Source organism: Thunnus thynnus, chromosome 24 (genome assembly GCF_963924715.1).
Source record: "Thunnus thynnus chromosome 24, fThuThy2.1, whole genome shotgun sequence".
In the NCBI taxonomy this organism is placed as follows: Eukaryota; Metazoa; Chordata; class Actinopteri; order Scombriformes; family Scombridae; genus Thunnus; species Thunnus thynnus.
The window spans coordinates 511786-539545 of NC_089540.1; the positions used below are offsets into that span (position 1 = coordinate 511786).

At 39.2% G+C, this 27760-nt stretch overlaps 2 protein-coding genes across 5 annotated transcripts in view; both read left to right on the top strand.

Moving 5' to 3' along the window:
- runx1 (RUNX family transcription factor 1) overlaps window positions 1-9448 on the top strand; it is an 84168-nt gene extending 74720 nt beyond the window's left edge. For all 4 annotated transcript variants that reach the window (XM_067582907.1, XM_067582906.1, XM_067582909.1 and 1 more), the window contains 2 exons: window positions 5346-5492; window positions 5590-9448. In XM_067582907.1, the coding sequence (XP_067439008.1) occupies window positions 5346-5492; window positions 5590-6137 (695 nt within the window). In that variant the 3' untranslated portion in view covers window positions 6138-9448. The remainder of the gene's footprint in view (window positions 1-5345; window positions 5493-5589) is intronic.
- An 8410-nt stretch (window positions 9449-17858) lies between these two features.
- On the top strand, window positions 17859-26970 carry LOC137177185 (protein downstream neighbor of son homolog). Its single transcript, XM_067583338.1, has 12 exons — window positions 17859-18448; window positions 19095-19169; window positions 19293-19493; window positions 19616-19794; window positions 20920-20995; window positions 21090-21192; window positions 21630-21738; window positions 25238-25357; window positions 25462-25660; window positions 25746-25815; window positions 25974-26107; window positions 26473-26970. Exons 1-12 carry the CDS (start codon window positions 17996-17998, stop codon window positions 26611-26613), a joined length of 1860 nt encoding a protein of 619 aa, XP_067439439.1. The 5' UTR covers window positions 17859-17995; the 3' UTR covers window positions 26614-26970.
- The last annotated feature ends 790 nt before the right edge of the window (window positions 26971-27760 follow it).

Here is a 27760-nt window from a genome sequence, read left to right on the forward strand (position 1 = left end):
CTGCATTACTGCCTGTTAGAGACAGAGGCAGAACTGAGGGACTGCATAAAGGGCTAGTATAAGATAAATAAGGAGTTTTTTTCGAACTGTGAATCATGCAAAGCTGCTCTAGTGGAGTCCCAGAATAAAAATATTGAGTTGGAAATTAGCATAATAGGTCCCCTTTAAATATATAAAGAAATCTCAAAACATTAGGAAACAGCAATTCAACATACAAAATCCAGACCATTAAAGGTGCAACATGTAGAATTTAGTGGCATCTAGCAGAACAGACTTCGCAGAAATGAAATAACAAATTCAACAAATCAACAAACAAATCTGGCAATTTGTAGAATGTTGATATTAAATGTGTTGGAAAAATATTTAGGGATAACGTATTTCATTTCTTTTCTGGTGGTTGAGGTTGGGGAAAAGATCATGGTTTTCATTTAATACAGAAAAAGTCTGCAGTGCTCCTCTGTTGTCTAACCATAACCACACACAGAACTCAGGATGCAAACCTTGGTCTCTGGTGGTAAAGTCCCATGCTTTGTAGACCAGAAATATACAGAAATGTAGTACTTTATTCAATCATCGATCCATGAATATAATCCAGTGATTATGTTTGATACCACAATGTAATTGGGAAATATATAAATGTAATTTCTAGGAGACAGGATTATAGGAGGTCCTCAAACAGAGTCAGAGTTTTATTGGAGCCAGTATCTAGCGGCCTTTAGAGAAACTGAAGGTTAATGCACACAACTGTGAAACCATGTCATTGTTTCGATTTAGTATGTACCTGTGAAAATGCTAAAGCTTGGCTAATGGAAAGTTTCCTACTTGTGAGAGGAACTGTTTTAGTCTGCTAGTGCTTCCAGTCTCTTCTCACACTTGCATTTAGGTTTCACTCTTTGCAACAGAAAATCACAAAAGTTTCAGACTGGCAAGGAGCTGAAATTTAAAACAAATAGAAAATGTTAAGTAGTGGTGAGAGACTGAGAACAAGAACTATGTAGTTGTGGATGGAGGGAAAGAGAAACAGAGAGGTAGCTCTCTGTGCTTTCTGCGTTCTGTGTTTTCTGATCCCTCTAAAAATTAAAATGGCAACAGGAAACCGTTGTTAAGCCATTCAAGACCTCACTCTCTTTTTCTTTCTTTTCCCCTTTCTTTCCTTTTTTCTTTATTCTCTCTCCCCCGTCATCACCCCCCTACTTAGTTTTCATTTCTCTTTTAATATTTGTCCTCCGTTCTTTCACTTCTCTTTCTTTTTCTCAGTAATACTGTATATGTAGTTCCATAGTATTTTGTTGTGCTTCTAAAATCTTTGTGCGTGCATGTGTGCATGCATGTGTGTGTGTACATATTTGTTCATTTGCATGGAACTTGGTGCTTTGGTCTGCACATGTGTGGCAGTGCAGTAAAACTATGTTCCCTCTGCTGCCAAACCGCTCATAACAGATGTAAAATACTCAGAGCGAGTGTCACATGAAAAAGGTCCAGATGAAAAGAAAACTGATGTGGGCTTAGGCATAAAGAATTTAAATGTGTGAACATGATATTCAGACCGTATAAAATATGAGGTGTTACTGTGTTGCAAACTAACAACAAAACAAACCTAGAGAGTGCAGATCTCCGCCAGGTGTGTACAGTCAAGATGGTGGTGAAGATAACAGAAACAGGGATTTATTCATGTCATATCATGCCTAACTTTAGTGGATCATAATATATTGGGTATGGAATTAATCTGCAGATGTTCTGGTTCAAGATGAGACCAAACTTTTCCATGGATGTCAGTTTTTGAGCAATAACAAAGGCCAAAATGTGGCCTGCAACAGACTAGGTAAGCTTTGTTTTTAGTCTAGCCAATTGCCAGACATGCCTTTTGCTATGTCGTAACACATATCGTAAAATGGCGAGGACTGCTGACAAGACGAAAGTCTAAGCTGTACAATGGGCTCATACGGTATGGCATTATGAAATAGGTTTTTCAAAAATTGTGAATTACCGCAACCATGAGAGGTCCTTGAGCATACAGTCATGAATGTGCACAAAAAATATTAGGCTGTTTTGCCTATCTTATGCAACCTGTTGATGATACCCCTCACTGTGTAACAAATATTTATGCTATGTATGTCACAAACACTGGTGCCAATGACTTTAATATAATATTTTTACCTTAATTCAAAACAAACTGCAGCCTCTACCAACCTTACTTTTAGTATTTTAATATTTGCAAGCCAAAGACTCCCAGCATTCAGTGTTTGCCACAGAAGTTTATGTCATGATGAGCCTAAAACACCCATCTAAACTGTTTTTATGTGGGTGTTTTGATACAAAAAAAAGTCCAAAAATACACTTAGAATCACAGTTGTTTCACAGTATTCATTCATACTGAAGGAATTGTCAGATATTTTGGGAAATATATTTATTTGCATTTTTGCTGATTTAGATGAGAAGATAAAACTCTTTTATGTATGTATGTGAAGCCTAAGCCAGCCTAGCTTAGCATAAAGTCTGGAAGCAGGGATAAACAGCTAGCCTGGCTAGCAAGTGTAAAAATAAACCCCTTAAAACCACAAACTGTCGTTTTTACATCATAGCTTTTGTGTAGATTATACAAACAAGATAGAATGGGGTAATTAGTAAGCTTTAGAGGTGCTGCTGAGGTTTTCTTTTTCTTTTTCTACCTTAAGACAGATCTGGACTAGCTGTTTCCCCCTGCTTTGAGTCTTTATGCTAAGCTAAGCTAATGCTGTTCGCTGTAGCTTCATATTTATCCTGTCAAACTGCAGCATGTCAATTTTATCTGACTTTGACAACACTTACTACACCACATTTAACTTTTAATAAAGATAAACAAGAATACAGATATTGCACCACAGAGATGCCTGTCTATGTGCTCTATATCTATTCCAAGCCGCCAACTGTCTATGACTCCCCTGCCCCACATTAGTGCACTCTGCTGGGGGAGAGAAGCCAGGAAAGGAGGGGGCTTGGCACAGGGCCTGGGCTTCACCACCAACCCAGATACAGTACACACACACATACGTCAATGCTTGGGAGGGCTCTTGGCTAGACTTGAAAAGCCTTCATTGACGTCTTGGCTGCTGGGTACAATTTGCTTCCTCGTCTGTCTGCAAATACACACATGCACACACATACACACTCTTGTCTGCAAATCTGTGGGTGATCAGTGCCATTTATTAGACTGTGGGGAAAAGACTGGATTGAATGAAAGAACTCTCTCTCTCACACACACACACACACACACACAGACACACACACACACACACACAAACACACAGCCCTCCCCTTCATCCGTCCACCCCCACACTAAGTTAATTGCTTCCTCCCCTCTCCACCTCTCTTTCTTCTGTTTCTTTCACTATCAACAGCTTCTGTCTCAAGACAAAGTTCATTTCAGTCAGTCTGTATTTAAACACCACATTCTGCACAAATCATGCACTGATAATAGATTAGATTTACAGTTGTCAGGATCAAACCGTGTGAATCAATTTACAACTGAAGTTCTTTATTACAACTTTGGTCTTCGAATCATAATGTTGGCCATCATTTCTATCAGTCATAACACTGCAATCACCAACTTAAAGCTATGATATGTAACCATTCCGCATTAAAATGTCTAAAAACGACTAGACCTATGTTATATATTTTATTGAGTTATGTACTTACATTATCCCAAATGTTTCTAGGTATTTTCAAACCCAGAGAAATACGTAATTTTAATCAAGGTTACCATTTCATTTGGTCACCTGTCAATAGTGTCATACCCCCTCTAACAAAGAGTATACACATACAAGATAATACGTCGACATTGTCTGCCAGAAACCGTCATAATTGACTTTTATTCAATTTCAAGCCACATTTTTATGATAAACCTTTTAGATCCTGATCATTTTTAACTATATCTTTTAACAAGATGAAGGATTTAAATCATCGGACGTCTGGATCTTAAGTTATCAGAGAAACAAGTTGAGAGAACGCTGCAAGTAAAACAACATATAAAGTAGAAGATGGAGAGACTTTTGACTGAGAAGTGTTGGGCCGTGCACATGTCCAGAACAAAGGGCCAGGCCTGTGTGTTCACACAGCAGCCTGACCCTAGGCCATCATGGGGCTCTCTAAGACCAGTGAAAAAAGCACCAACTTAGACAACAAGAGTCTGAAACAGACTCTAGCTCCCAGCAGACTTAGCAAACTCGCACCTAAGTGTGACGTCCAGCTTGCTCAATCTCTCACCTTCCATTGGATGAGACCAGCCAACAACCCACGGGGGGTCCTGTGGTGTCACCAAGGATATAAAGTTGAGAGCTGAGCAGAAATCAATGCTTCTTATGTGGCTTGCACCACTTAAGGAAGCAAACACGTACGTACTGTTATTCTTGTTAAGGCCAATAATCTCTCCTTGCTGGTTGAGTATGAGATTTCTTTGTGTTTATTCCGAACATAATTCTCGGATCCCCGCTCAACTTTAGGTGAGTTGACTCGTCGTTTTCCCCGCCATCCGTTGAGAAGACCAGCTGCTGCAACCCATCAACAATGGGAGGACACCAGCCTCCGTTAGGATCCAGCTGTTCAACCAAGTTTGGACCTAACCAACAGACTACACAGTCACCCACTCGCTTCCCTAAACGGTCCAAGTTAGAGGCTACTTATCTTCAATAATTATAATTAAAACTGTTGCTAATAACCAAACCTGCTCCTAACTGAGTCTCAACAGAAGAATAGAAAAAAACCAAAGAAGCTTATCTTGCGAGTTCACTGTCAATATCACAGGAGACTCTTAATATCTTATGCAACTTGCATTTTTTATTTGCACAACACCAAAACTAACAGGAAATATTCTTTTGATGAAATTGGACTTTCTTTCTGTTACTAGTTCCCCCATTATTTTTACCAGTTGATAAATATTTTAATGATTTATGTGTCATAGAGGGAAGCGGTGACAGGGTGCTTTCATTTTTTGGGCTCCTGAAGGGGAATGTGAGAAAGAAAGTATAGGAACCTCTGGTTTAAATAATCAGACAAAACTATTGGCTTGTTTCAAACCTGTCCCCACGTGACTGCTGTCTGCTTGTGTTTGTTGACCCATTTTACTTTGTTGCATCAATTACTCTGTGTTCCCAGATTCTCAGAAATGATGGACAAAACTACAAAAATAGGATTCAAGTGGTAATAAATGTGGAATTAATATTAATAAATAATCATAAAGCTGAATAATAAAGCTGTTGTGTCAACTGGAAAGAACTTCTCTCTCAACTTATTCTGATGAAAAATTGCTTTACAGTTCTGAAAGTTTCAAAGATGAATCTTTCTTTTTTCTTTCTGTCTTACTCTCTCAGATTCCAGACAGATGCAGTCATCTCCATCTTGGTCCTACGACCAATCATATCCCTACCTTGGCCAGATAACCACGCCCAGTGTCCACTCAGCCAATCCCCTTTCGCCTGGTCGCTCCTCACTCAGTGACCTTTCCTCACGACTGACAGGTAACACACACGAGCATGTACACACAGAGAAAACAGAAAGAAGAACATAAGTGAGGAGATAAGTAGGTTGTAACTGTTGACATTTGCTCTCTCTCAGGTCCTGACCTCACAGCATTTGGTGACCCCAGGATGACCTTAGAACGACCTTTCACCTCCCTCCCCTCCTTGCCTGACTCCCGCTTCTCCGACCCCCGGGTGCACTACCCTCCCACTGCAGCAGCCTTCACCTACACCCCCTCCCACAACCCAGTCTCCAACAGCGCCCTTGGCATCACCATGGCAACAGCCATGGCGACTACACCTGCGGGGAGGTATCACACCTACCTGCCTCCTCCCTACCCTGCGAACACCCCCCACCAGGCTCAAAATGGGCCCTTCCAGTCCACCTCCTCACCGTATCACCTGTACTACTCCACCGCTGCCAGCTCCTACCAGTTCTCCGTGATGGCCGGAGGAGGAGGCGGAGGCGACTCACGCTCCCCGCCAAGGATCCTACCACCATGCACCAATGCCTCCACAGGTTCGTCCCTACTGCACCCCTCTTTGCCCAATCAGAATGAAGGGGTGGGTGTGGAGGTGGAGTCCAGCCACAGTAGCTCCCCCACAAACATGGCAGCCGCTGAAGCTGTCTGGAGACCTTACTGAGCCAGCTGAGGTGGTAGACTAACACTTTGAATGACGCACAATGGTTGCGCTCATATAAGGTGATCTCCGGGTCATGTGATGACGGACACCAACAAGGGCAGAGCAAACTGACATCATTGAACACATAAATACGCAACAATCCAAAATATGATAGAGAGACATGAAAGGCAATAAGTCTAAGTAATATAGTCTAAGTAATATAATTGACAAAGATAATATATCAACATAAAGATAGATCTCAAACTCGGAGGCTGAGTGGTCACAAAACTGCTCATCTCAGTTAAAGTGTAAGGCCGGTGCTATTGTATACTTCTTTTACTGTCAAGTAATCTCATGAAAAAAAACATACCCAATAATGTGTTAGTTCATCTCTCAATACTTTCTGACTTCCCCTCATGTCTTGCCTGTCAGCTACAAGCCCATTGGTTTTGGGCCCACAAATATAAAGTTTCATTTTTTTTTAAAAAATGCTCAATAATTTCTTCAAACAGTTGGACACTGTAGTTTTTAACAAACATTTCTCAGACAAAAGGAAGTAGTGCATTTGTCAGGGACTATTTTTAACGGTGGATTAATCCACATTTAGCATTCTAGTGAGTACACAAAATACTTGTTAGTAAATCAATTCATTGTTGGTTTGGCTCTGCACATGAGATTTGTTGAAAATAAGAAATATATAGAATATCACCAGACTTCTCCTTTAAGGGACCACCTGTAAGTTATATTCACTTGAGTGTGTTCCATATCATTTATTGAAGATGCATTTCCTACACGTTTTCATCAGTCTTCCACAGTACAGAACATCTGCTAGTTAATAAGCTGATATATTTTTGTTAGCAGTTACATGGAGCACTACTTGATGTGCTCACCAAAAAATCCCAAATGTACCAGATCATATCGGCAATGTGACTTTCAAAACATCGAGAGCATGGAGTATGTGTTTATAGGGTGCAATCGGGTGCTACAATAAAGTCATGATGACTTGAAAGACTCTCTAAGACTTCTGAAACAGCTGAAAGGATAGTCTGGTATCATCCAGTGGTAGTGCCCCCCAGTTAGCAGCAATATTAATTGCCACCTATCAATATTGCTTTGAAACTGCTTTGACTTTGTTTGAATTGTTCAGTGATAGTTGGTTTGTCATTTTTGGAACAAAAACAAAACAACAAACAGAATGACTGACAGGTGCGTTAACCAACAGACAGCGTCAAGTGGGGCTGAGCTGACTCGTTAGGTTATAAAACCAAACATCCCAGTGTCACTCCGCACACAGAAAGGGACACAAGACCCCAGAAAGGAGCTTCTATAAAATGAAGGATATTAAAGTGGACAGAAACATTGAGAGGCTTTACACTGACAAAGTGCATGCAGTAGCACTTAACTGATCAATTCATCTTCCTTTGTAAAATAACAGGACTTCTTCCTCATACATGTTGTTGGTGTTGTGAATAGATGATTTGTTCTTGCCAAATATTGTGATGGCCTGTTTGTGTTTACCTTCATCAATCCATCCCTCCATCTTTGTTTCTTCTCAATGCTTTCACCACTCCTGTCTCATCATCGGTGGACATTTTTTGAAAAACTGAGCCCATCACCTCCTAGGCCCCTAAGGCTGACTTTATCCTCGCCCATCAAGATAATTCATCATAAATTTCAACTAACCTTATTTTTTAGCGACCCTTTGACATTTTGGCAGATGATTTTTGTCAAAAGTATCAGCTGAAATTTGGGGTTCAGTGTCTTGCTCAAGAACACTTCGACATGTGGGCAGGAGAGCTCGGGGATCCAAACAACAACCTTGTGATTAATGACCGAATTGCTCTACAGCAGTTCAACAAGTTGCTTGATTGAATATTTATTGTTGCATTGATCAAAGCTACATTTGATGGGACATTTTGATCAGATTTCTACACTAACACAGAGGACAATGTTGAGGCCTAAACTATGTCTCAGAGGAGGAACACATTGGCCACACTGGGCCTCATGCAAGAAAATTTTCATATTTTTCTCCTAAATCTCTCTAACTTTTTTGTGTGTGATTCCAAGTCAGATTCAGCAAACTCTCTTCACTCCATAAACTTGCCACAATTTCAGCCTAATAAATACATACATAAATACATGAGGAGGTGCATGTTAATGTTAGCATATCATTAACATAATCAACGCCCCTAAAATTGCCATCAAGGGCAAACTGTTCGCTTCATTCACAAATTGTTACCAAAGAGTAAAAAGAAGACTTTGATACTGCAGAGCTGAAATCAGCAGACAATTTAGCAGTGCTAGCATAGCAGTAGGGAACCCAAAACAATTAGAAAATATGAATCCAGCTGTCAGCGATATGTGACGACAGCAGCACTGTAGTAACAGAAATAAAGAGGGAATGCTTTGACATGATGTTAGATACTAAAAAATGTCTTTCTAAACCAAAGCACTCTGTGACTAATATGAGAGGTATTACATGTGACTGTCACAGAGATATTAGGGGAGATATTATTATAGCCTACAATAGGTGATGTTACACTGCTACACAACATGATATTGGACAGAGACCTGCAGAGAGACACCGAGGCAGCTGTTTACAACTACTACTGAAATGTAGACGCTGTTGTGCTGAAATGTGACCATACAAATCATCAAATCTAGTTATATATTTTATTTCAGTCCATTTCAGCAGCATATTTAAACTCTAAATGAATTCAGTTTAAGGCATTATAATTTCAAGTCTAATGTTTTTGCCCTGTGAAGAACACAGACTGTACAAGACTGGTACAACATGTCTGGACCACTTGTGAATTTCGTTCCTACCTCAGAAAAAATTCTACATCCGAGAAAATTGATGAATGCCACAAATTTTCTGAAATCCCTCATACATGCCACAAAAAATCTGTTGGTACTAGTGCTTCTTGCATGAGGCCCACTGTCTTCCATCAGCAATTCTACTCAAAAATGACTTATTGTGGCCTTCCACTTCTCTCATTCCCTCACCACACAGAGAAACTATTACAGCATGGAGTTTTATAAAATAGTTTAATTTATTCCTATGAAACCATTTTCTGTAGCCTTTCATGCATCTGCATGTATGTGTGTGAGAGAGAGAGAGAGTGTGTGTCACATTTGCCCATGATCCACTGTTAAAGTATTGTATAAAACCATGGCTGTAAATGACACCTGCATTTGATCATGCTTTCATCGCCCTTCCTCACACACATTCACACTCACAGCAGTTTTGTTTTGACAATGTTGATCGTGCAGCATCAAGTTTCTCACATTTGGTTTTGATTTATATAAATATTCTTGTGAAGAAAATACAACTGTTTTCTTGTATTTATTGAATGTCAGACTTCTTTATCTTTCTCCATATATAAAATTCTCTCCTGCAGGCTGCCACCGGTATCCATGCCAAACCACCCCCACACACCACACATACACATACACACATTTCATCCTGCTATTCCTGAACATGAAGGAATTTCTACAGGCAAACAGACATGCCCTAGCTTGCCTTCTCTGCAAGTTTACACTCTCACACACACACACACACACTGGCTGCTAAATAAAGGTGGGGTGGTTGCAGCCAGAGTTCACAGTATAAAAAGCTGTTGTAGTGCAGGCAGACATTGGGAAAACGAGTGCACAGTGTGGGTAGAGTATCATGTTAGTCAACTTACTTAGAACATACTGTAATGGACACCAAAAATCATCAATGTGTTTACAGAGCGTATTGGTTTTCATGCTTAACACCTTCAATACTTGAATAAATGGTGAGCCACCCTAGTTTGTGGAGGATTTCACCTGTTCAGGCAGCCTTATCAGCAAGGACCGCAGAACACATCAAGACAAGGCTGGGGAAAGCCCAAGGTGTGTTTTCCCAACTCCACAACATCTGAAAATCCAAACAAATGTGTCAGTATGCTTCAAGGAAACTGTTACACACAAAATGTTGCCCAAACACGTCTAAAAGCAAAAGTGTTAGAAAAAATGTATAGTTGCCATCATAAAGGGATGAGACACAATAAATTTGTATAGACAGAACATGATAGAAGTATTGCTGCGTAAAGCTGGTATGATTGTTGGTTTCAGAAAGTTAAGGGGTCAGTATGCTTCAGATGAAGTATGCATCAGATAATTGGAAAGCATCTGAAACCCCTTCCCCCAACACCTCTCCGAAGTTGGAACATTTTTGTAACTTTCAGAAACCGACAATCTTACAATCATGGCCACTTTATACAGTGATGGGCCAGGTGTGTGGAGGTGTGACAGTGGACAGGACTTTTGTCCCATACTCTTCAATCTGTTACACAGCTACTTCTGTCACAATGTTCAAACGACTGCAACACTGTGAATGTCTTTGTGGGTAGACTGTCCAAAGGCGTGTGCCATTATTCCCATTTGTACAATATATTTCCAGTACAGTTTCACCTTCAGACGTGTTTGGACTACACATCGTACAAACTTCTTTTCTGGCATACCCCAGCCTGTACAAAAATTGTCAAACATAGCCGAAGCAGATCACATCCCAAAGGTTTCACTGAGATCAAATTAGTAGACCAGCTAGCCAAGATGAACTTCACTTGGGGTGAAGCTCAACATGTTGCCAAGGATAAGGAACTGTGTCCCACAGGGGAAGAAGGGGGTTAAGAAGCAATCATGCTTCATGGCAGCTTGACAGATTCAGTCTGTGGTCCGTTTCTGCAGTAAAGATGTTGGAAGACACTTTGGACTCATTTTCACTCGTCATGAATTTATTTCCTCTGTGGCAGAAAAAACATGTTATATGAGCCAACAGAAACTCCTGCAGGTTAAACTGAGCTAACAAAACATTTTTACACTTCTAACAGACTTTAAGATACTCACGAGCCTAGCAACATTAATGCTTCAAACAACCCATAATACAACTCTCTCTGTAGGAGCCAATGTTACAGCGGTACACTCTCATTCAAAAACAATATCTGATCTTATGAATATGCAATTGTCTAGTCATCAAATATAAGATGATGCCCTCTTTTTCAACTGTCATTTTTAAAATAAAATATCATCTTATATTCAGGTCAATACAGTAATTAAAATAAATGTTAAAGTCACCCACAAAATGTACCATTACCTGCAAACTGGTTTGTTAAGGTTGGGGACTTTTGTGGTTGAACACCCAGGAGCCAGTTGAATTTCTGAATTTCAGAAATTCAATTAAGGTTTTTAGTCTCCCATTATATTTTATTTTTACCCTGATAGGAACTGTAATTCTGAAGAGACAACGAATCCCATCCATATTCATGACATAAAAATAATCACTTTTAAAGGATCACACCAGTGTTTTGTGTGTTTTAGCCCATTCAATACCAGTCATATATCACTTATTTTACTTCTGACAATTTTCCAGTGCAAACAGTGACAGTACAGTGTTGTATCTTGCTGAGTGTGTTTTTCCTTCCTGTCAGGCAGCTAATGATCTCTTCACTAGACTATGCTAATCAACTCACTTAAAGACTGTCCTCTGTTTGGTCCTCTGTTTGGCGGCACATGGAAGTTGCTCGATGTTCTCCTGATCGGAGTCTTCATATAAATGATCTTATCAATCTGTATATAATTTTGTCATCCTGTTTGTCCATGCTGTATTTCTGTAATTTTGCTATCTGGCCTTTTCTGAACACACGACATCTATTGCATGTCCTGGGGGAGGAGTCCCTCCTCTGTTGCTCTTTCTCAGAATTCTTCCATTTTTTTCCCTGTTAAAGGGTTTTTTTTGGGGAGAGTTTTCCCTTATCCTTAATCAAGAGTCTAAGGACAGAGGATGTTGTATTGCTGTACAGATTGTAAAGCCCCCTGAGGCAAATTTAGGATTTTTAATATTGGGCTATACAAATAAAATTGACTTGACTTGTGAATTCACTCTAGTTAAGGAGGCTCTGTCATCACAGTGAATATTTTGTCTGCTTTTGTTGTCAAAATTATGTTAGTGCTGCACAGTTTTATGGTTTTGAAAACCATAAAAGCAGACATGATGTTTGCTGCGATGAAGTAATTCAGGTTTCAGGTTTCTGTGAACTGGTTTTCATGATTGGAAGTTAATAGAAACTAATGGACTGGCACTCGAGGTCAGGGAAATGGGGATCTATCAACTCATTTCCTGTCGTGGAGTACATTTACTCAAGTACTGTACTTAAGTACAGTTTAGAGATACTTTACATGAGTATTTCCATTTGATGCTACTTTCTCCTTCCACTCCACTATATTTCAGAGGGAAATATTGTACTTTCTACTCCACTACATTTATTTGACAGCTTTAGTCACTTTTCAGATGAATATTTGACACAATAGATAATGTAACAAGCTTTTAAAATATAACACATTGTTAAAGATGAAACCAGTGGTTTCCAACCTTTTTGGCTTTTGACATTTCAGATGTCTATGAGTTGTTAGCAGCTCCACTAAAAAGTGATTTTTCCCTCTAAACTTCTCACGTTTTCATTTCAATAAATGTTAAAATGATCCAATATTTCACCAAAAATAAAAGATTAGAGAAATGTCTGAAAACTGAAAACACATTTGTATATCAGAACTTTGTTTTTTCTTCTTTCCTCTCCCTCAGACTAAACTACTGGACTAAACTAGCTAACTGTATATAAAGTAGTTGAAACTAGCTCCACCCCCAGCAGCTACAACAGTAACATGCTGCTCTAACACTGATGCTCCAGTATTGATAATCTAATGATGTCATATTTAATAATATATCAGTCAGAGAGACCAAAGCACTACTTTTACTGCAATACTTTAACTACATCAAGCTGATAATAATTATGTACTTTTACCGTAGTAGGATTTGTCATACAGGACTTTTACTTGTAATGGAGTATTTTTACAGTATTTGCTGTCCTATACTTCTTCCACCATGGCTCATTTAACCAGAGTAGAGTTCACTTTGCTTTTAGTATAAGGCAGGGAATATAGAAAATGTGATACTTTTCCTCTAGGTTTAGCAGGTAAATGATTGTAGTATCTTTTAATGTAAGGTAATTTTCATTATGAACAAAACATTGTGTCACATAATAAGTCAGAGGATCCACAGAAAAGTCAGGAGAATATTTTAGGGACAATGTCAGCTTTGTGTTGATACCTTGCTCCTGACTAATATATTAAGAATGAAAATTCAGTTTAAAAGGACCTCAACCGGATGCAAAATATTTATTTTAGGTTATTATTTTGCTCATAGTTTCAAAGCACTATTTTGCTATGTTCACTCAGGACTTAGCAGCTTTTTTCAGTACTTACATCAACCTTAAATGTAATTGCCCATAGCCTTCAAAATTCAACTCACATCTAGTTCACACATGCTCTGTAGTTTTTCCTGCAACACCTATTCAGATCCAACAGCCTGCCAGACAGTTCAATGGCAGGGTCTTATTGAAAAAAAACTGCACTCCTTTACATTCACTATTATGGGTGTTAAATTATATTGCTTAAGATAATTTCTCTTAAAATACCTTGAAAATATGGAATTTGAATATACTGTATATGGAATTCCCCAATTTCCTTTAGTGATTCAAAAATTCTCATCAAATTCAAGGAACAGTGAAAATGTTTTTGGAGTTGAATATGAGACAATATATCTGCCTGTATTTGAAAAAGTCAATGAGTGAGAGAATTGATCTTATATGTAATGTAGTAGCTGTGGACAAGTCATTTATCCTTGTTAAACAGTGACATCTAGTGGTTTAAATCAATATGGCACTGAGTAGAACACAGGCTGATTATCTGATTGTGCCACCTTCAAAACAGCAGTTGTATGGTTGAACGGCTGGCATCAGAGAATTTATTTGATTGGCAGTCTTGTTGAATACACATGACAATGTTTTTTTCTTTTTTTGTTTTCCCCATACCCATTTTCGATTCTGTTTTCTCTTTCTTTGTAGGAGCATCTCCAGATTAGTTAGTGGTAGTGGTGGTAAGTAACTATATATTTACCATACTCAAGTTTGTACTAAAATACAATGTTGAGGTATTTTTACTCTGCTTGAGTAGCTAGCTATTTACATTCTATTCTACTTCATACTTCCATTCCAATACATTTAAGAGGAAAATAGGCCTATTATTATTTTTACTCAACTACATTTATTTCAGAGGCCCCCTCCTCCCCAACCACAACAATGATTCTCTCCATCTTGGAGAGAGATATTAACAGGCTGTTTAAGAGACAGAATGTCTGCAAGGCAGCCGGACTGGACTCTGCCTTTCCCTCCACCCTGAAGTACTGTGTTGACCAGCTGTCTCCAGTGTTCACAGACATCTTTAACACCTTACTGGAGACATGCCACGTGCCAGCCTGCTTCAAATCCTCCACCATCATCCCTATCCCCAAAAAACCAAAGACCACAGGCCTTAATGACTACAGACCCATTGCCCTGACCTCTGTGGTAAGACCCACTCTTGGACCCCCTACAGTTTGCCTACAGTGCAAAAGGTCTGTTGACGACACAGGCAACATGACCCTCCACTTCATGCTCCAGCACCTGGGCTCTTCAGGAACCTATGCCAGGATCCTGTTTGTGGACTTCAGCTCTGCCTTTAACACAATCATGCTGGTTCTCCTGCAGGACAAGGTCTTATGGCTGACCCCTCCCTTCCCGGACATAAACCTTTTGAAACACTCCCCTCCAGCAAGAGGCTGTGGTCTGTCAAGATCAAAATCTCATGCTACAAGAACAGTTTCTTCCCAACTGCAGTTGGCCTCATCAACAATGTCCCATCTGTGAACCCATCACATCGTACAATGAGTGTTATATTAATGCAATTATATGTATTACTTCATTTGCACATTACTTGTATTGTTTATACTATTTATACTGCGAACATTGGCACACTCCTGGTCAATATCTTGCACCATATTTTTTAAACTTTAACAACTCTTTCCACTTAGACTATATTTATATTTATATTTTTATTGTAAAAAATAATTTAACCTCTTTATGTTCACAAAAACAGCAAAGGAAAGCAGAACTTTGTTTTTTCTTCATTTCTACTTCATTAATCATGTCACGACCCATCAGTTTTATTTGGAGGAGCCCAAACCTCAGGTCAGCGTCCACTCATCTAAACAACCTACAGTAGGCCTAACTGTATTTAAATTAGTTCAGACCTCCTCCAAATCCTGCTTACACATTGATGCATCTGTATTACTTGTCTAATAATGTCATATTTAATACTATATCACTCACACGGGCTGATTTTCTGTGGAATTTGTACTTTTACTGTTGATACTTTAAGTACATTTTGTTGTTGGAGTTTGTGGCATGACTTAGAGGGTTAATGGGCCTTCATGGTTTAGACTTACTTTCAAGCCTGTGAAATAATGAATTAGTGTCACTGGGAAAAACCTGGTTAAACAACAGTTAAAAAGAACTAATAAATAATGTAACTTCCCCTATGGTTCCCTTGGACTACATAGAGTTTCATGGAGCATACTGCATGTTCATTAGGGGATTGAGGACATGAAAACATTTCAGCTGCCCCGCATAGGGTCATTAGCCATCAATTACCAACCTTGAATCACTGTTTTGATGCTTAAGGCTCTGGTTTTTTCTCTTCTAGTCTACCAACAGGGATGAAATTGATTTACAACAGCAACCATAATTTAGCGGTTGGCTGATCTTCAGATGTGATTGATGACCCATAGTAATGACAAACGAGGGAGAAATTAACAGGGAGACTAAATTTACATAATGTCCTATTAATCACTGTGACAGAGAGAGGGGGTGATTGCAGAGGGGTGGCAAAGAACAGCTCCAGGAAGAGAAGTCCATGAAAGGCAGATTTTTTTGAGATATATGTTCAAAATCAAATAGGTTTGTGAGCATTTGTGCAGTGAATCAGGGTTTCAGCAGAATGGTACAACCAAACCTTGTTGTGACTTAAAGATGCAGTGTGTAGAATTTAGTGGCATCTAGCAGAACGGACTTGGCAGAAATTGAATATAATATCCATAACTATGTTTTGATTAGTGTATAATCACCTGAAAATAAGAACTGTTGTGTTTTTTTTTTACCTTAGAATGAGCCCTTTATATCTAGAGAGGAAGGGGTTTCTACAGTAGCCCAGAATGGACAAACCAAACCCCGCTCTAGAGAAGGCCTTTCATGTTTTTTGTAGCCACCGTAGGTTCTCTTACACATTTGGAAAGGGAGGGGGAGGGGGAGGGATATTCAGTTGAATACAATCTGCAACCTCACCAATAGATGACTAAATCATACACATTGCACCTTTAAAGGGGACCTATTATGCTAATTTCCTGCTCTATATTTTTATTCTGAGACTCCACTAGAGTAGCTTTGCATGATTCACAGTTATCTTATACTGGCCCTCTGTACAGCCCCTTTGTTCAGCCTCTGTTTCTAACAGTCAGTCTTAGCTCATGTCTCTTTAAGGCTCCCCTCCTGATGAGCCCACTCTGTTCTTTCCAGAAGCCTGACAAGGGGCAGACGTATCACAGTCATGTTAAGTTACCACTGATGCTAATCCAACATTTCCTGCTTTACTGCTTCAAATTAGAATCTTTTAAAAGACTAAATAATGGATGATTTTTATTATAAAGAATTTACAGGAAGTGAAACATGTTCCTCACTGAATTAGCAGAGCTTTGTTAGTGGTGCTAAAAAGATATTTGGAGCTCTTTGTTGAGCAGATCAGATAAAAATAATGCAGGGAGGAATAGTACAAGCAGAAACAGCCACAGTGATGATGATGTTATACATATAATGTACACACATAATAACGAGCCTATAGGCTTAATAACGTGGATTTGTTTATTACAAAAACAAGACAGGCAAAGAGACAGTTAAGGGACAGAGGCTGAACTGAGGGGCTGCTTAAAGGGCCAGTATATAAGATAAATAAGGAGTTTTTGAACTGTCAATCATGCAAAGCTACTCTAATGGAGTCCCAGAATAAAAATATAGAGTTGGAAATGAGCATGAGCAATCAAAAGGTCTCCTTTAAGCTAAATCATGCCTTAGTTGTTTCATTACTGAACATAACACCTGTAATTGAGACAAGACAAGAATACATGTGTTGTCAATATTAACAAAGTAAATTAAAAAATGTAAATAAAAATTAAAAAATGTTTAATATAAGTTAAAGTTAAACCACATCAAACAGATACACACTAGACACACACAAAAACAAACAGAAAAAAAAACCCTTTAGATATGAAAATATTTAATCATGTTGTTTTAGAGAAGTGTTAGCGTTTGTTACTTAGTTAATGTTTATATATCTATTTATTTAATATTTTTATCCACTTCTATATATAAAAAAAAGACCAGTTAACTATATTTTCATACTTTTGACGCTAGGGACATGATGCGTTTAGGCTACTTGTAAAATGCAGACATTACACGTTACGCTAGGTTCATGAAGATATTACGGATTGACGTTGTATAATTCTAATAAATATGTGTATAGTTAGTTCACGTTTAGTGATGTTATTTTACATTTAATTCATTTTTTACGCCAAACCAGACATGACATTCATTTTTTTTAACAAATATGTATAGTCATGGTATTTAAGGGGTTTTAAGTGACTTGCGTGGTGAAATCACGTAGTATTTCGTTCCTGTCATTTCGTAAGTGGTACATTTCCCTCATCACATTCTGCTTTAAACCTGACCATATTATAGTTCCTAAGCCGTTTGCATTGTCCATTTTTCCATGAGACCGGAACGCCACATGAGCGGGACCTTTACGTCATCATGCGACGCGCCAAATTTGTATAGTGCGGAAGGCTCAACAACAAAACATCGGTGGATCTAGTTTTATTGACAATTTGTCGCTGAATTTCAACTATTTTTGATAAGCAACATATCTTTAGTATGTCTCAGCAGGCAGGCTATTCGCCCAGCTTCAAGCGACCGGCTGAAATCATGCGAATGAGGAGGAAAAGAGCCCGAAGCGACGCCGGAGTCTTCCCTAGCCAGAGCGGCCAGGGTTCCGCTGGCAGTACCGGACAAAGCAGCTCACCCCAGGCTTGTGTCCGGCCTTTCTCCCCGGGGCCGCTTTTCAATAACCAAAACCGCTCCGGAGGAGGGATTAAACGCAGAAACCCCTTCGCAAACATTGAGAATACATACAGCCCGAAAAAGAAATTACTCATTTATAATGACGACGGAAGTGCAGAAGCTGGGGACAGTTACAAGCTGCAGAAATCGACTGAAAAGGAGGGAGAGGAGGACATGTCAACAGAGAAAGAGAGTCAGGGAGTTTTACCTTTCAGTGCAAGGTTGATTGAGGCCGAGAAACAGGAACGCCAAGATATTTCCAGCAAGGTTGGTATATTTATTTAATGCTGCACTTAAAAGTGTAGTTGTGTCGATAGAGCGGAACAACACGTTCAAAAATAGCAAATGAGTCAGATAGTCAATTTGTCAAGATACAAACCCTAGGAAACGCTACGTTATCCGTTAGAGGTAGATTTACCAGGTAATGCACACAACAGAACTCTCCTTTTAGAAAGTCACATTTTTAAGAATGCTCGACATGACGTGTTATTAACCCTGTGTTCACAATTACGTGAACTGAAGCAGTCTTAAAAGTTAATACTTTATTCAAATGATCGCCTCCTTATGTTTGTAGTGAGCAGACTTGAAGTTAACAATTGTTTAAAGCTCTTTTGACAATATGTGGTTACATCTATCAGCTTTCGCTGGTTAGAGAGTAAACATTTACTAAATTTCAAAATTTTTGACGAGATATTGGAATTGAAATGGATATCTTGTTTAGAGATAGATGTTATTCAGGACGTGCTGAACATGCTGAATGTTTAAGCCAGGGACCAGAGAAGAATCCCACATCTCTGTGGTTGTTATTGTTGCATGTTGTTATTGTTAATTTGTGTAAGATCATTAGGGAAAAATGAATTTTGTTAAGGGGTGGCATGCATTTTCATAATTTCCATTTGCACATCTGCTGTAGAAGTGTCTCACTTTCTCTGAAGATGACTCTCTGTTCGAAGAAGAGGAGGAAGATGTTGAAAGTCCACTGCTGAAGGTACTTTTCTCACAATTACTTGACATATCCATAAAAAATATCTGTCCATTGTATTTGACATTGTGTAGCAAACCCATATAAAATACATGTTAAAAATGTCGTCTTCCATTTCTCTCTTCCCAGAGCCCCCGGGCCATTGCTCCTGTCTCCATAGCTCCTCCCGTCTGCACAGAGTATCCAGCAGACTGGAGCCTGAAGACTCGTCTCCTCTTCACCTCCCCACTCTCACTGTCTTGGGCAGAGCAGCCCAAAGCTCAGGAAGAAGCTCTGGGGCTCAGCCAGCACTGCAGAGCTCAGTTTAGTACCTTGCCACACACTCTACAGGTATAGTTTTAGTGTCATTATGTGGCATTACAGTAATTATCCCCATGTCTTCAAGAAGGTGATTTTTACTGTGTAATGCCATGTTAAGTGCCACTCAATGAATCTTCACTGCCCCCCTGAAGGATCCCAGGTCCTGCTCTGAGCTTCGTTGTGCCTTCCAGCAGAGTCTGGTCTACTGGCAACATCCCTCTCTGCCCTGGATCTCTCTGTTTCCCAGGATCAACGCTGAGAGGAGCTTTACAGGAAAGAGCACTCCCTGGGCACAAGATACAGTACTGCAGCAGAGTCTCATGAGCGAATGGTGAGGCGGCATTGGTTCCAGGGTTGATTACAAAATTGGTCGGTCACACAACACTTCTCTCTACAAGTTTATGGCAGAAAAACCTCTAAAGGGCAGCGTATTTCTACTGTTTACCTTGCAATCATCTTGGCAAAAGATCAGATATTTGCTACGATGATAACTCGCCAGAGTTGTAAAATCCTGTCACTGGGAAGTATATGATAAAAATTGATATAATGAAATATTATATAATTGTTGGCCATATTGTTCCACTGGTCCTCCATCATACTTTCATATGTTAAAATACTCTACTTTGGATAATACTTTGTGGCGTATATGTTTTTTTTCCATGAAAAAGTTCTGTTAACTGTCCTGTGTTCTGTTCCCAATTTTCAAGTGTGTCTTAAAATAGCAGTCAGAGGTATGAGGTTTTCCTTGCCGTAATCATTCATACTGGCTATTTAAAGTTCCCCTTCAGATTTGCTTTTGATGTAAGTGATGGAGGCCAAACTCCACAATGTGTCCATACAGTCATTTTGTGCAAAAATGCAAGTTGATGTGAAGCTTATATGAGGCTTCAGCAGTCTGAGTTCGTCATATCATGTGGATATCTGCCATATTTACAGTCTTTTCAGCATCAAATTCCCTCTTTGGGTTTCCTTGTACAGTGTTTCCCTGTTGAGCTGTGGTAGAAATAGAGTAACAAAAAGAGGGACTTTGGCACTAAAAACTATCGTTGAAAGATATCTACTTGATTTGACTCATTTGGCTGAAGCTTCATATAAACTTTTAAATATATTTTTGCACAGATGGAGGACTGTGGATTTTGTCCCCCATCACTCACATTGTAAGTGCATTATGTAAGAATCTTCTAATGGTCAGTATGAACTAGTGATGGGGGAAACAAAGCTTTCTGAAGCACTGAATCAATACTAATCAATTTTATTGAAAATGGTTCACTGTTTCGAAGCATTGAAAAACTATGAAACTGTCCTTTAAAGTGTTACATCCAGTGACAGAACAATAAGAAAAGCACTTTGTAGAGTAGAGGGGGACTTGAAAAAAGACTTCAATTGAACTTTAAGTTAACAATTGAACAATGTACAGTGCGAGTCATCTCACAGCCTTTTCTCTCTGTTGCTTTAGGTCAGTCAGTCTGTCATCCCTCTACAGTCTACTTAAGGCCAGACTGTGTCCTTACTTCTACGTCTGCTCTTATCAGGTAGGTGTTAGTGTTTAAGGTTTTTGTTTTCATTAAACTGAAATAATAAAAGTTTTAATAACAGCTGGACTTAATTTCTGTTCTGCTCTGGTAGTTTACAGTGTTGTTCAGGGCAGCAGGTCTTGGGGGCTCGAACAGCATCGTTGCCTTGATATCTCCCACAACTAGAGGGCTCAGAATGGCAATGAAGGCTGAAGGTGAGTCTTCACAGAGTAGAGTAATGTATATTTGTGTACAACTTAACATTGCCACACAGTTTGCACTTTAATACACTTTCTCGCTACATTTGGAACATCCTGTTTGATTTTGTCATCTCATGCATTCCTTGATAATACACAGTAGATGGCAGGTGAACTGTAAGATTTTTGTCTTTGGTTTTGGAATTGTATTATCTTATATGCCGCAATTTATAATTTAAAAAAACAACAACTTATCTTAACTTTCATCCATATATTTTTAAGTAAGCAAAGCAGTGACTGCGTCATTTATACAAATACAAATCTCAAACTGGACTTTTAACATTGTCATCTTTAAAGCTTAAGTCTTTTCACATTCTTCACTTATTTAATGTAATGAAATGTGTGACTGCATCATTAATTGCTTCCATGTTTTCTGCTTGCGTTGACTTGTTCAGGTATAGAGTTCAGTCTCCCTCTAGTGGAGGAGGGGAGGAAGAGCAGGGAGCAACAGAACCTGAATGGGAACCAGGGAGAGGAGGAGGAGCAGAAGGAAAAAGAAGAGGAGTAAGTTCAATTTGCATTTCTATTCTCTTTTTAGTGATTGACTTTGGTATTTTAATTTGTCATGCCCTTAATATCAATAGATAATATATATATATCATATAAATACATTATTACCGATGTTTTTCTTCAGTAAACTTACCTAAAATGAGAAATAAATAAGCTCATCTGCAGAGCCTCACCAGGGGCATTGGCTGGACTGTTAACCATCAGGGGCTGAGCCCAGATTCTTCTCCATCAAAAAACTATTAAAACACCCTTTTGAATAGACTGTTTCCATGCATTTTTTTCTTGCATGTGAGAGCTGCACATTGCTGAAAATTGGGGAAGGTAGGAAGGGTTTGGATTTGATTTACCATATAATCTGCACATGAATATTCCAGCCACTTGAATGTCTCAAACCAAAATCATATCAGATACCTACTACCATTATTATTAGGCCTACATGATGGAAAATCACAAAAACCCATAATTCAATGGCAATTTCATGAATGAAGGTTGAAAACAGCTAACTACTCAAAGTGACTGAGTAAACTTTAATAATTTGGTGGCGAAATCAATGCTGATGGACCTACTTGATATGAACCACAATATATGATTACACAATATACTGTATATTACACCTGACACTGACCTATAGTGATGTGTGTGTGACACATCTAAATCATTTAGATTCAGTGTTTATTTCCTAGTTTAATCTTGACACCTCTCATGAGTGAGCAAACCTTTTAAACAGACTTAACATCATCAGCTCAGCTAGTAGCCTAAAGTTTTGTTTTATGTAAGCTGTGGTAACTTAGCTGTCAATGTATGACATGAATCAGAAAAAAAGTTGGATGGGTCATAAACCTTGCCCCAGGTCTTGTCACTGTTTGTAGGACTACCAGACCAATAAAATAAAACTTTTTTGCTATCTAACACAAGACTAGGCTAGTTTGGTGTCACTAGCCAAGGGGACGCACTAAGCTATCACTGCTAATGGTTAGCTGGCTATAGTGCAATGCAAAGTACGTTAGCTGTATATTAGGGGTGTGCTCAAAACCAAATACTTTATGCAGCAAAGCACAAATAGTAGGTTCTTTACGAAAATTTATAACTTTATATATACTTTATACTTAATATATATATACTTAACAATTTTTTTTTAATTATTTGTTTTCGGGAAGAAAAAAAATGTCAAATAACAGCACATAGGTCTTTTACATTGGTATCCCAGTCTCTCTCCTCTGCTCTGCTGGGTATGTCTATTAGCAGCTCTTAATGAGTGGAGTCACATCAACCTGCCACATGACGTACATTTCCTTATTTGGACATCACTCTCAGAGTTGGGGGTGTTCCCCAGAGATAAAGCTGAGCTATTGACGCAAGGGAAGTGCTTACAATGCTTAATAACTTGTTGTTACCCTTCTCCTTTCCACAAAGTTAGGTTGTAAAAACATAGGCAATAAATGAAAAGTGCAAAGCAATAATGGCCTTTGAAGTTCTTCTCCACATGTTACACACTGTGCTGTCTCTGTGTTATGGGTGTATAAATAAGTAGAGGTCTGTCCGAGGGTTGGCGATGCACTTGGTTTGGCTCAGTAGTCAGCGCAGTCGCCTATGATCTGGGAGAGTCCTGTTGGAGACATGGTGTGGGGACCTCCTTTGTAAGATAGTTTATTCATAAACACTCATTTTAACACTTAAATATCCTAAAACTAAAAGCATAAAAATAGGATAAAGCATAAAAACTGGATTTTTACACCTATTTCCACTTTTATTCGAATACAAATCTAAATAATTTTGCTGCCTCAACAAATATAGATACAAACATCAACACTGGGCTCTCTGCACATCCCTAATGTATATAACTTGTGCTCTGCTCATATCATGTTTACCTAACTTGGATCCCATACAGACATTTACACACCTTCTTTTCCTGGCTCAGCGTGAGAGGATCTTTATGCCAATGTTTCAGCTTCAATCCCTTTATCTCTACAGCTTCAGATGCCCAGGCTAAGCGATGCCTATGTACCCCACACTGAACTCTTGTAACAGCCTACAGTACATGTCAAGTCTGTTTCTCAGGCCCTGTCTACACCTGGCATTAACATTTGTCTTGGGTGATCCGATCACAAGTGGACAGCTCACCAGGTATTAACATGCGTCTCCACATGCGTCTTAAATGACCACTTGTGATTGGATCTCACTCACCCGCTCTATATGCAAATAAACACATACATCATTTCCATTTGCAAAGACCAAAGTTGTTCGTTTTTAACTGGCAGGAGGACTGGGGGTCTGTGTACCCTCCATCAAAATGATGGGACTGATTAGAGACTGCTTTCTCAAGGATCTTAGATAGAAATGGAAGGTTAGATATAGGTCTATAATTGGCTAAAACACCTGAATCAAGAGTAGGCTTCTTAAGAAGAGGTTTAATTACAGCTACTTTAAAGGACTGTGGTACATAGCCTGTTACTAAAGACAGATTGATCATATCTAGTAAAGAAGTGCTCACTAAGGGTAAGGCTTCCTTAAGCAGCCTAGTTGGGATGGGGTCTAAGAGACAGGTTGATGGTTTAGCTGAACAAATCATTGAAGTTAGTTCAGACAAGTCTACTGGAGAAAAACAGTCCAAATATATGTCAGGATTTACTACTGTTTCTAAGGTGCCTGTGTTTGGGGAGAGAACGGTGCCTGTTGAGGGCAGGAGGTGGTTAATTTTGTCTCTAATAGTTAGAATTTTATCATTAAAGAAGCTCATAAAGTCATTACTACTGAGAGCTATAGGAATACATGGATCAGTAGAGTTATGACTCTTTGTCAGCCTGGCCAAAGTGCTGAAAAGGAACCTAGGGCAGTTTTTATTCTCTTCTATTAATGCTGAGTAATAGGCGGCTCTGGCATTACAGAGGGCCTTCCTATATGTTTTAAGACTATCTTGTCAGACTAAGCGAGATTCTTCTACTTTGGTGGAACGCCAAATCCTTTCCAATTTTCGCGATGTTTGCTTTAATTTGCGGGTTTGGGAGTTATACCATGGAGCTAACCTCTTATGTTTTATTATCTTCTTTTTTAAGGGGGCGATGGAGTCGAGTGTTTTTCTTAATGAGCCTGCAGCACTATCAACAAGATTATCAATTTGGGAGGGACTAAAGTTAACATAAGAGTCCTCTGTAGTATTGAGACATGGCACTGAATTCAGTACTGATGGAATTGCTTCCTTAAATTTATCTACAACACTATCAGAGAGACATCTAGTGAGGACATTTTTGTCTAATGGTGTGTAATCCAGTAATAGGAATTCAAAAGTTATTAAAAAATGATCTGATAGAATAGGATCTTTTGTACTTTTTCTTCCCAAAAACAATTTTGAAAATATTTGTATGAAACAAATATTCGTAAAAAAAAAAAAAAAACACTATTTGTGCCTTGCCAAATAATGTACACCCCTAATACCTACAGGCACACCCCTAATACCTACACATGATTATAATGATTGGCATGATTTTCATTGCAGGTGCTCTGACCTGAAGGAGGGTGAGGACTGTCAGACAGGCGATGATGAAGACTTCTCCTGGCTGAAGGAGATGGGAGTCCAGGACAAAATCAAGAAGCCAGATAGCATCACTATACAACTGTATCCTCCTGCTTCACTGACTCTGCCTGTCAGCCGTCATGTTTATGTTTCATACCATATTTCAGTTAGAACCACCAGTCCAAACTCCTTAACTGCTTGTCCAGTCGTAAGGAGGGTCACACAGTGTCTCTGGACCATAAACCAGAGTCTGTGGTGTGTGTGGAGGGATCAGACACTTTCACCCTAATCAACTTCCTCATCAACTGCAAGAGTTTGGTGGCAGCAGCTGGTTCCCAGGCCGGGTTACCCCCTACACTGCTGGCTCCCATTGCTTTCAGAGGAGCTACAATGCATACACTGAAGGTATGGAGGCACACACACACACCTACAGTGTATACACACATAGCTGTTAGTTTGTGTGCATCAGTCTGAGTCTGTGTTTTTTCAGGCCCGCAGTGTGAATGTGAAGAGCCAGGTTGGTTCTACCTACCAGAACATCAGCAGTCTGGAGATCACAGGTACACAGCTGCACCATCCAATCTCATTGATCTAACAAACATTGTTTTCAAATTGCACAGCTTATGTTTTCTATTTCTATTCATTCACTGAACCAAAATCATTACTGTAGGCAGCTTTTTGTGTAGTTAAATGTTTTCTTGTTTCATTTTTCCTCCAGGACCCATCCTCCCCTCCTCTCTCCACACCATCACAAACCTCCTTCGACCTGCACAGAAAGGAAACTTCTCAGCTGCTCTTTACTCACACACACCTACAGCTGTCATGAACATACACATCAATGACAAGCAACAGGTAAGACTGGCAAATACTTGTGATGTAGGGACGAGACATGTACCATAGTTACCTGTACTGCACATTTGATCATTCAAAGGTCCTTGACACTCCCACAAGTGCTTTCACATACTATGGTTGATAAGAAAGCAAAAAAAGCTGGATAAATACTTAAGAATTCATACAGGTGTCAGATGTCACATGTGAAGCAAAAACTAGAGCATCACAGAGATGTCAATCAAGCATGACCACATCAGATCTGTGCGTCTTGACTCCATGTTTCATGTGTCATTTGAATACTGGTAGAAATTATCCGTCTGTTTCCAAGAGAATTGCATATGTCTGTATGTCTGTATTGCACCACTTAGCGGACACTGTGTTTGCAGCGTACAGGTGGGTCAGTGGACCTGTCTGGTTGTGGTGTCCATCCTGCCTCCATCCAGCAGCTGCAGCAGCCCTCCAGCCTGGGCAAGACTGCTCTGACACACATCACCATGAACAACTTCAGCTACACTTGGAAGAAGTGACAGAGAAAGTCTTGGTGACTGTGTGTTCCTGGAACTATTTGCCTTCGAAGAACTAGAAAGCGTGTGATGGAAATTTCCATTTTGTTGCACATAAGAACTGCACTACTACTGTGTCTTTTACTGTGTGTTTCTTCTACAGTACCTTTAAAAACAGATCTAGCTGTTTCACTGTACTTTTAATCTCTTTTAAAGCTATGAACTTTTACTGCTTCAATTGTTCTGGTTTTATTACTCATAGTCTAGGTAGCTTGTTTAAAATTGCTTTTAATTTTATTATTTTGGCATAAATTGTGTATTTTTCCCCCCATGGAATTTTATCTATGAAACATATCCAAATAAATCACTGGTGCATTGTTACATGGTTTGAGTGTCCTTACTATCGGAACAGACAGAACTGTCACCAGTTTATAAAGTTTGCACTGTTAGTGCAATTTTTGAGGTTACTTTCCAGAAAAGGTAATGCTGAGGAAGTTCTTTGTGACATTCTTTGAGTGTTTGGGAGTAATAGTCACATTTCAGGAATGTATGGTTACAATATGTGTTTGTCTTGCTTGTTTCACACATAAACTTTTATCCAGTATTTCATTTGTTATGATGGTGCATTTTGTTAAGACTAATTAGAGTTCAAGCTGCACCACAGCCTGAAAAAGTTAAAGGTGAAATACTGCAGATTCTTTGTCTCTTCTCAAGAAGCAACAGTGTCCTCTGCTGTTTGAAGAGGGAAGTGAAAAAGCTTACAGCACCCTGTATTCCCAGGAGGTCTCCCATCCAAGTACTAACCAGGCCCAGCTATTTAGTATGTAAATATGGACGTGTCTCCACTTCCTGTCACTATTCAAAAGTGAAAAAATACATATCTCCTTTCTGGGAGCTGCAATCTTGCTTGTGTGGTGTCATTTGGAGCCAGAGTCTGTGCGGTAGAGTCAGGCATGCCCCCTCAATCGTCTCGCTGCCTGACAGGTTTGAGAGCAGCTGTCACAGCTTTCAATCATGACGTCACATCCCCTTCTTATATTGTCAACTAATTAAAAACAAACTCATCAGAAAACTTAGCACTTGAACAAACATCAGCGTGACAAGAACAGAAATTATCTTTGGGAAAAATTTATTTGACATGTACTTTGACTTTTTAGTTTGGCTCATATCC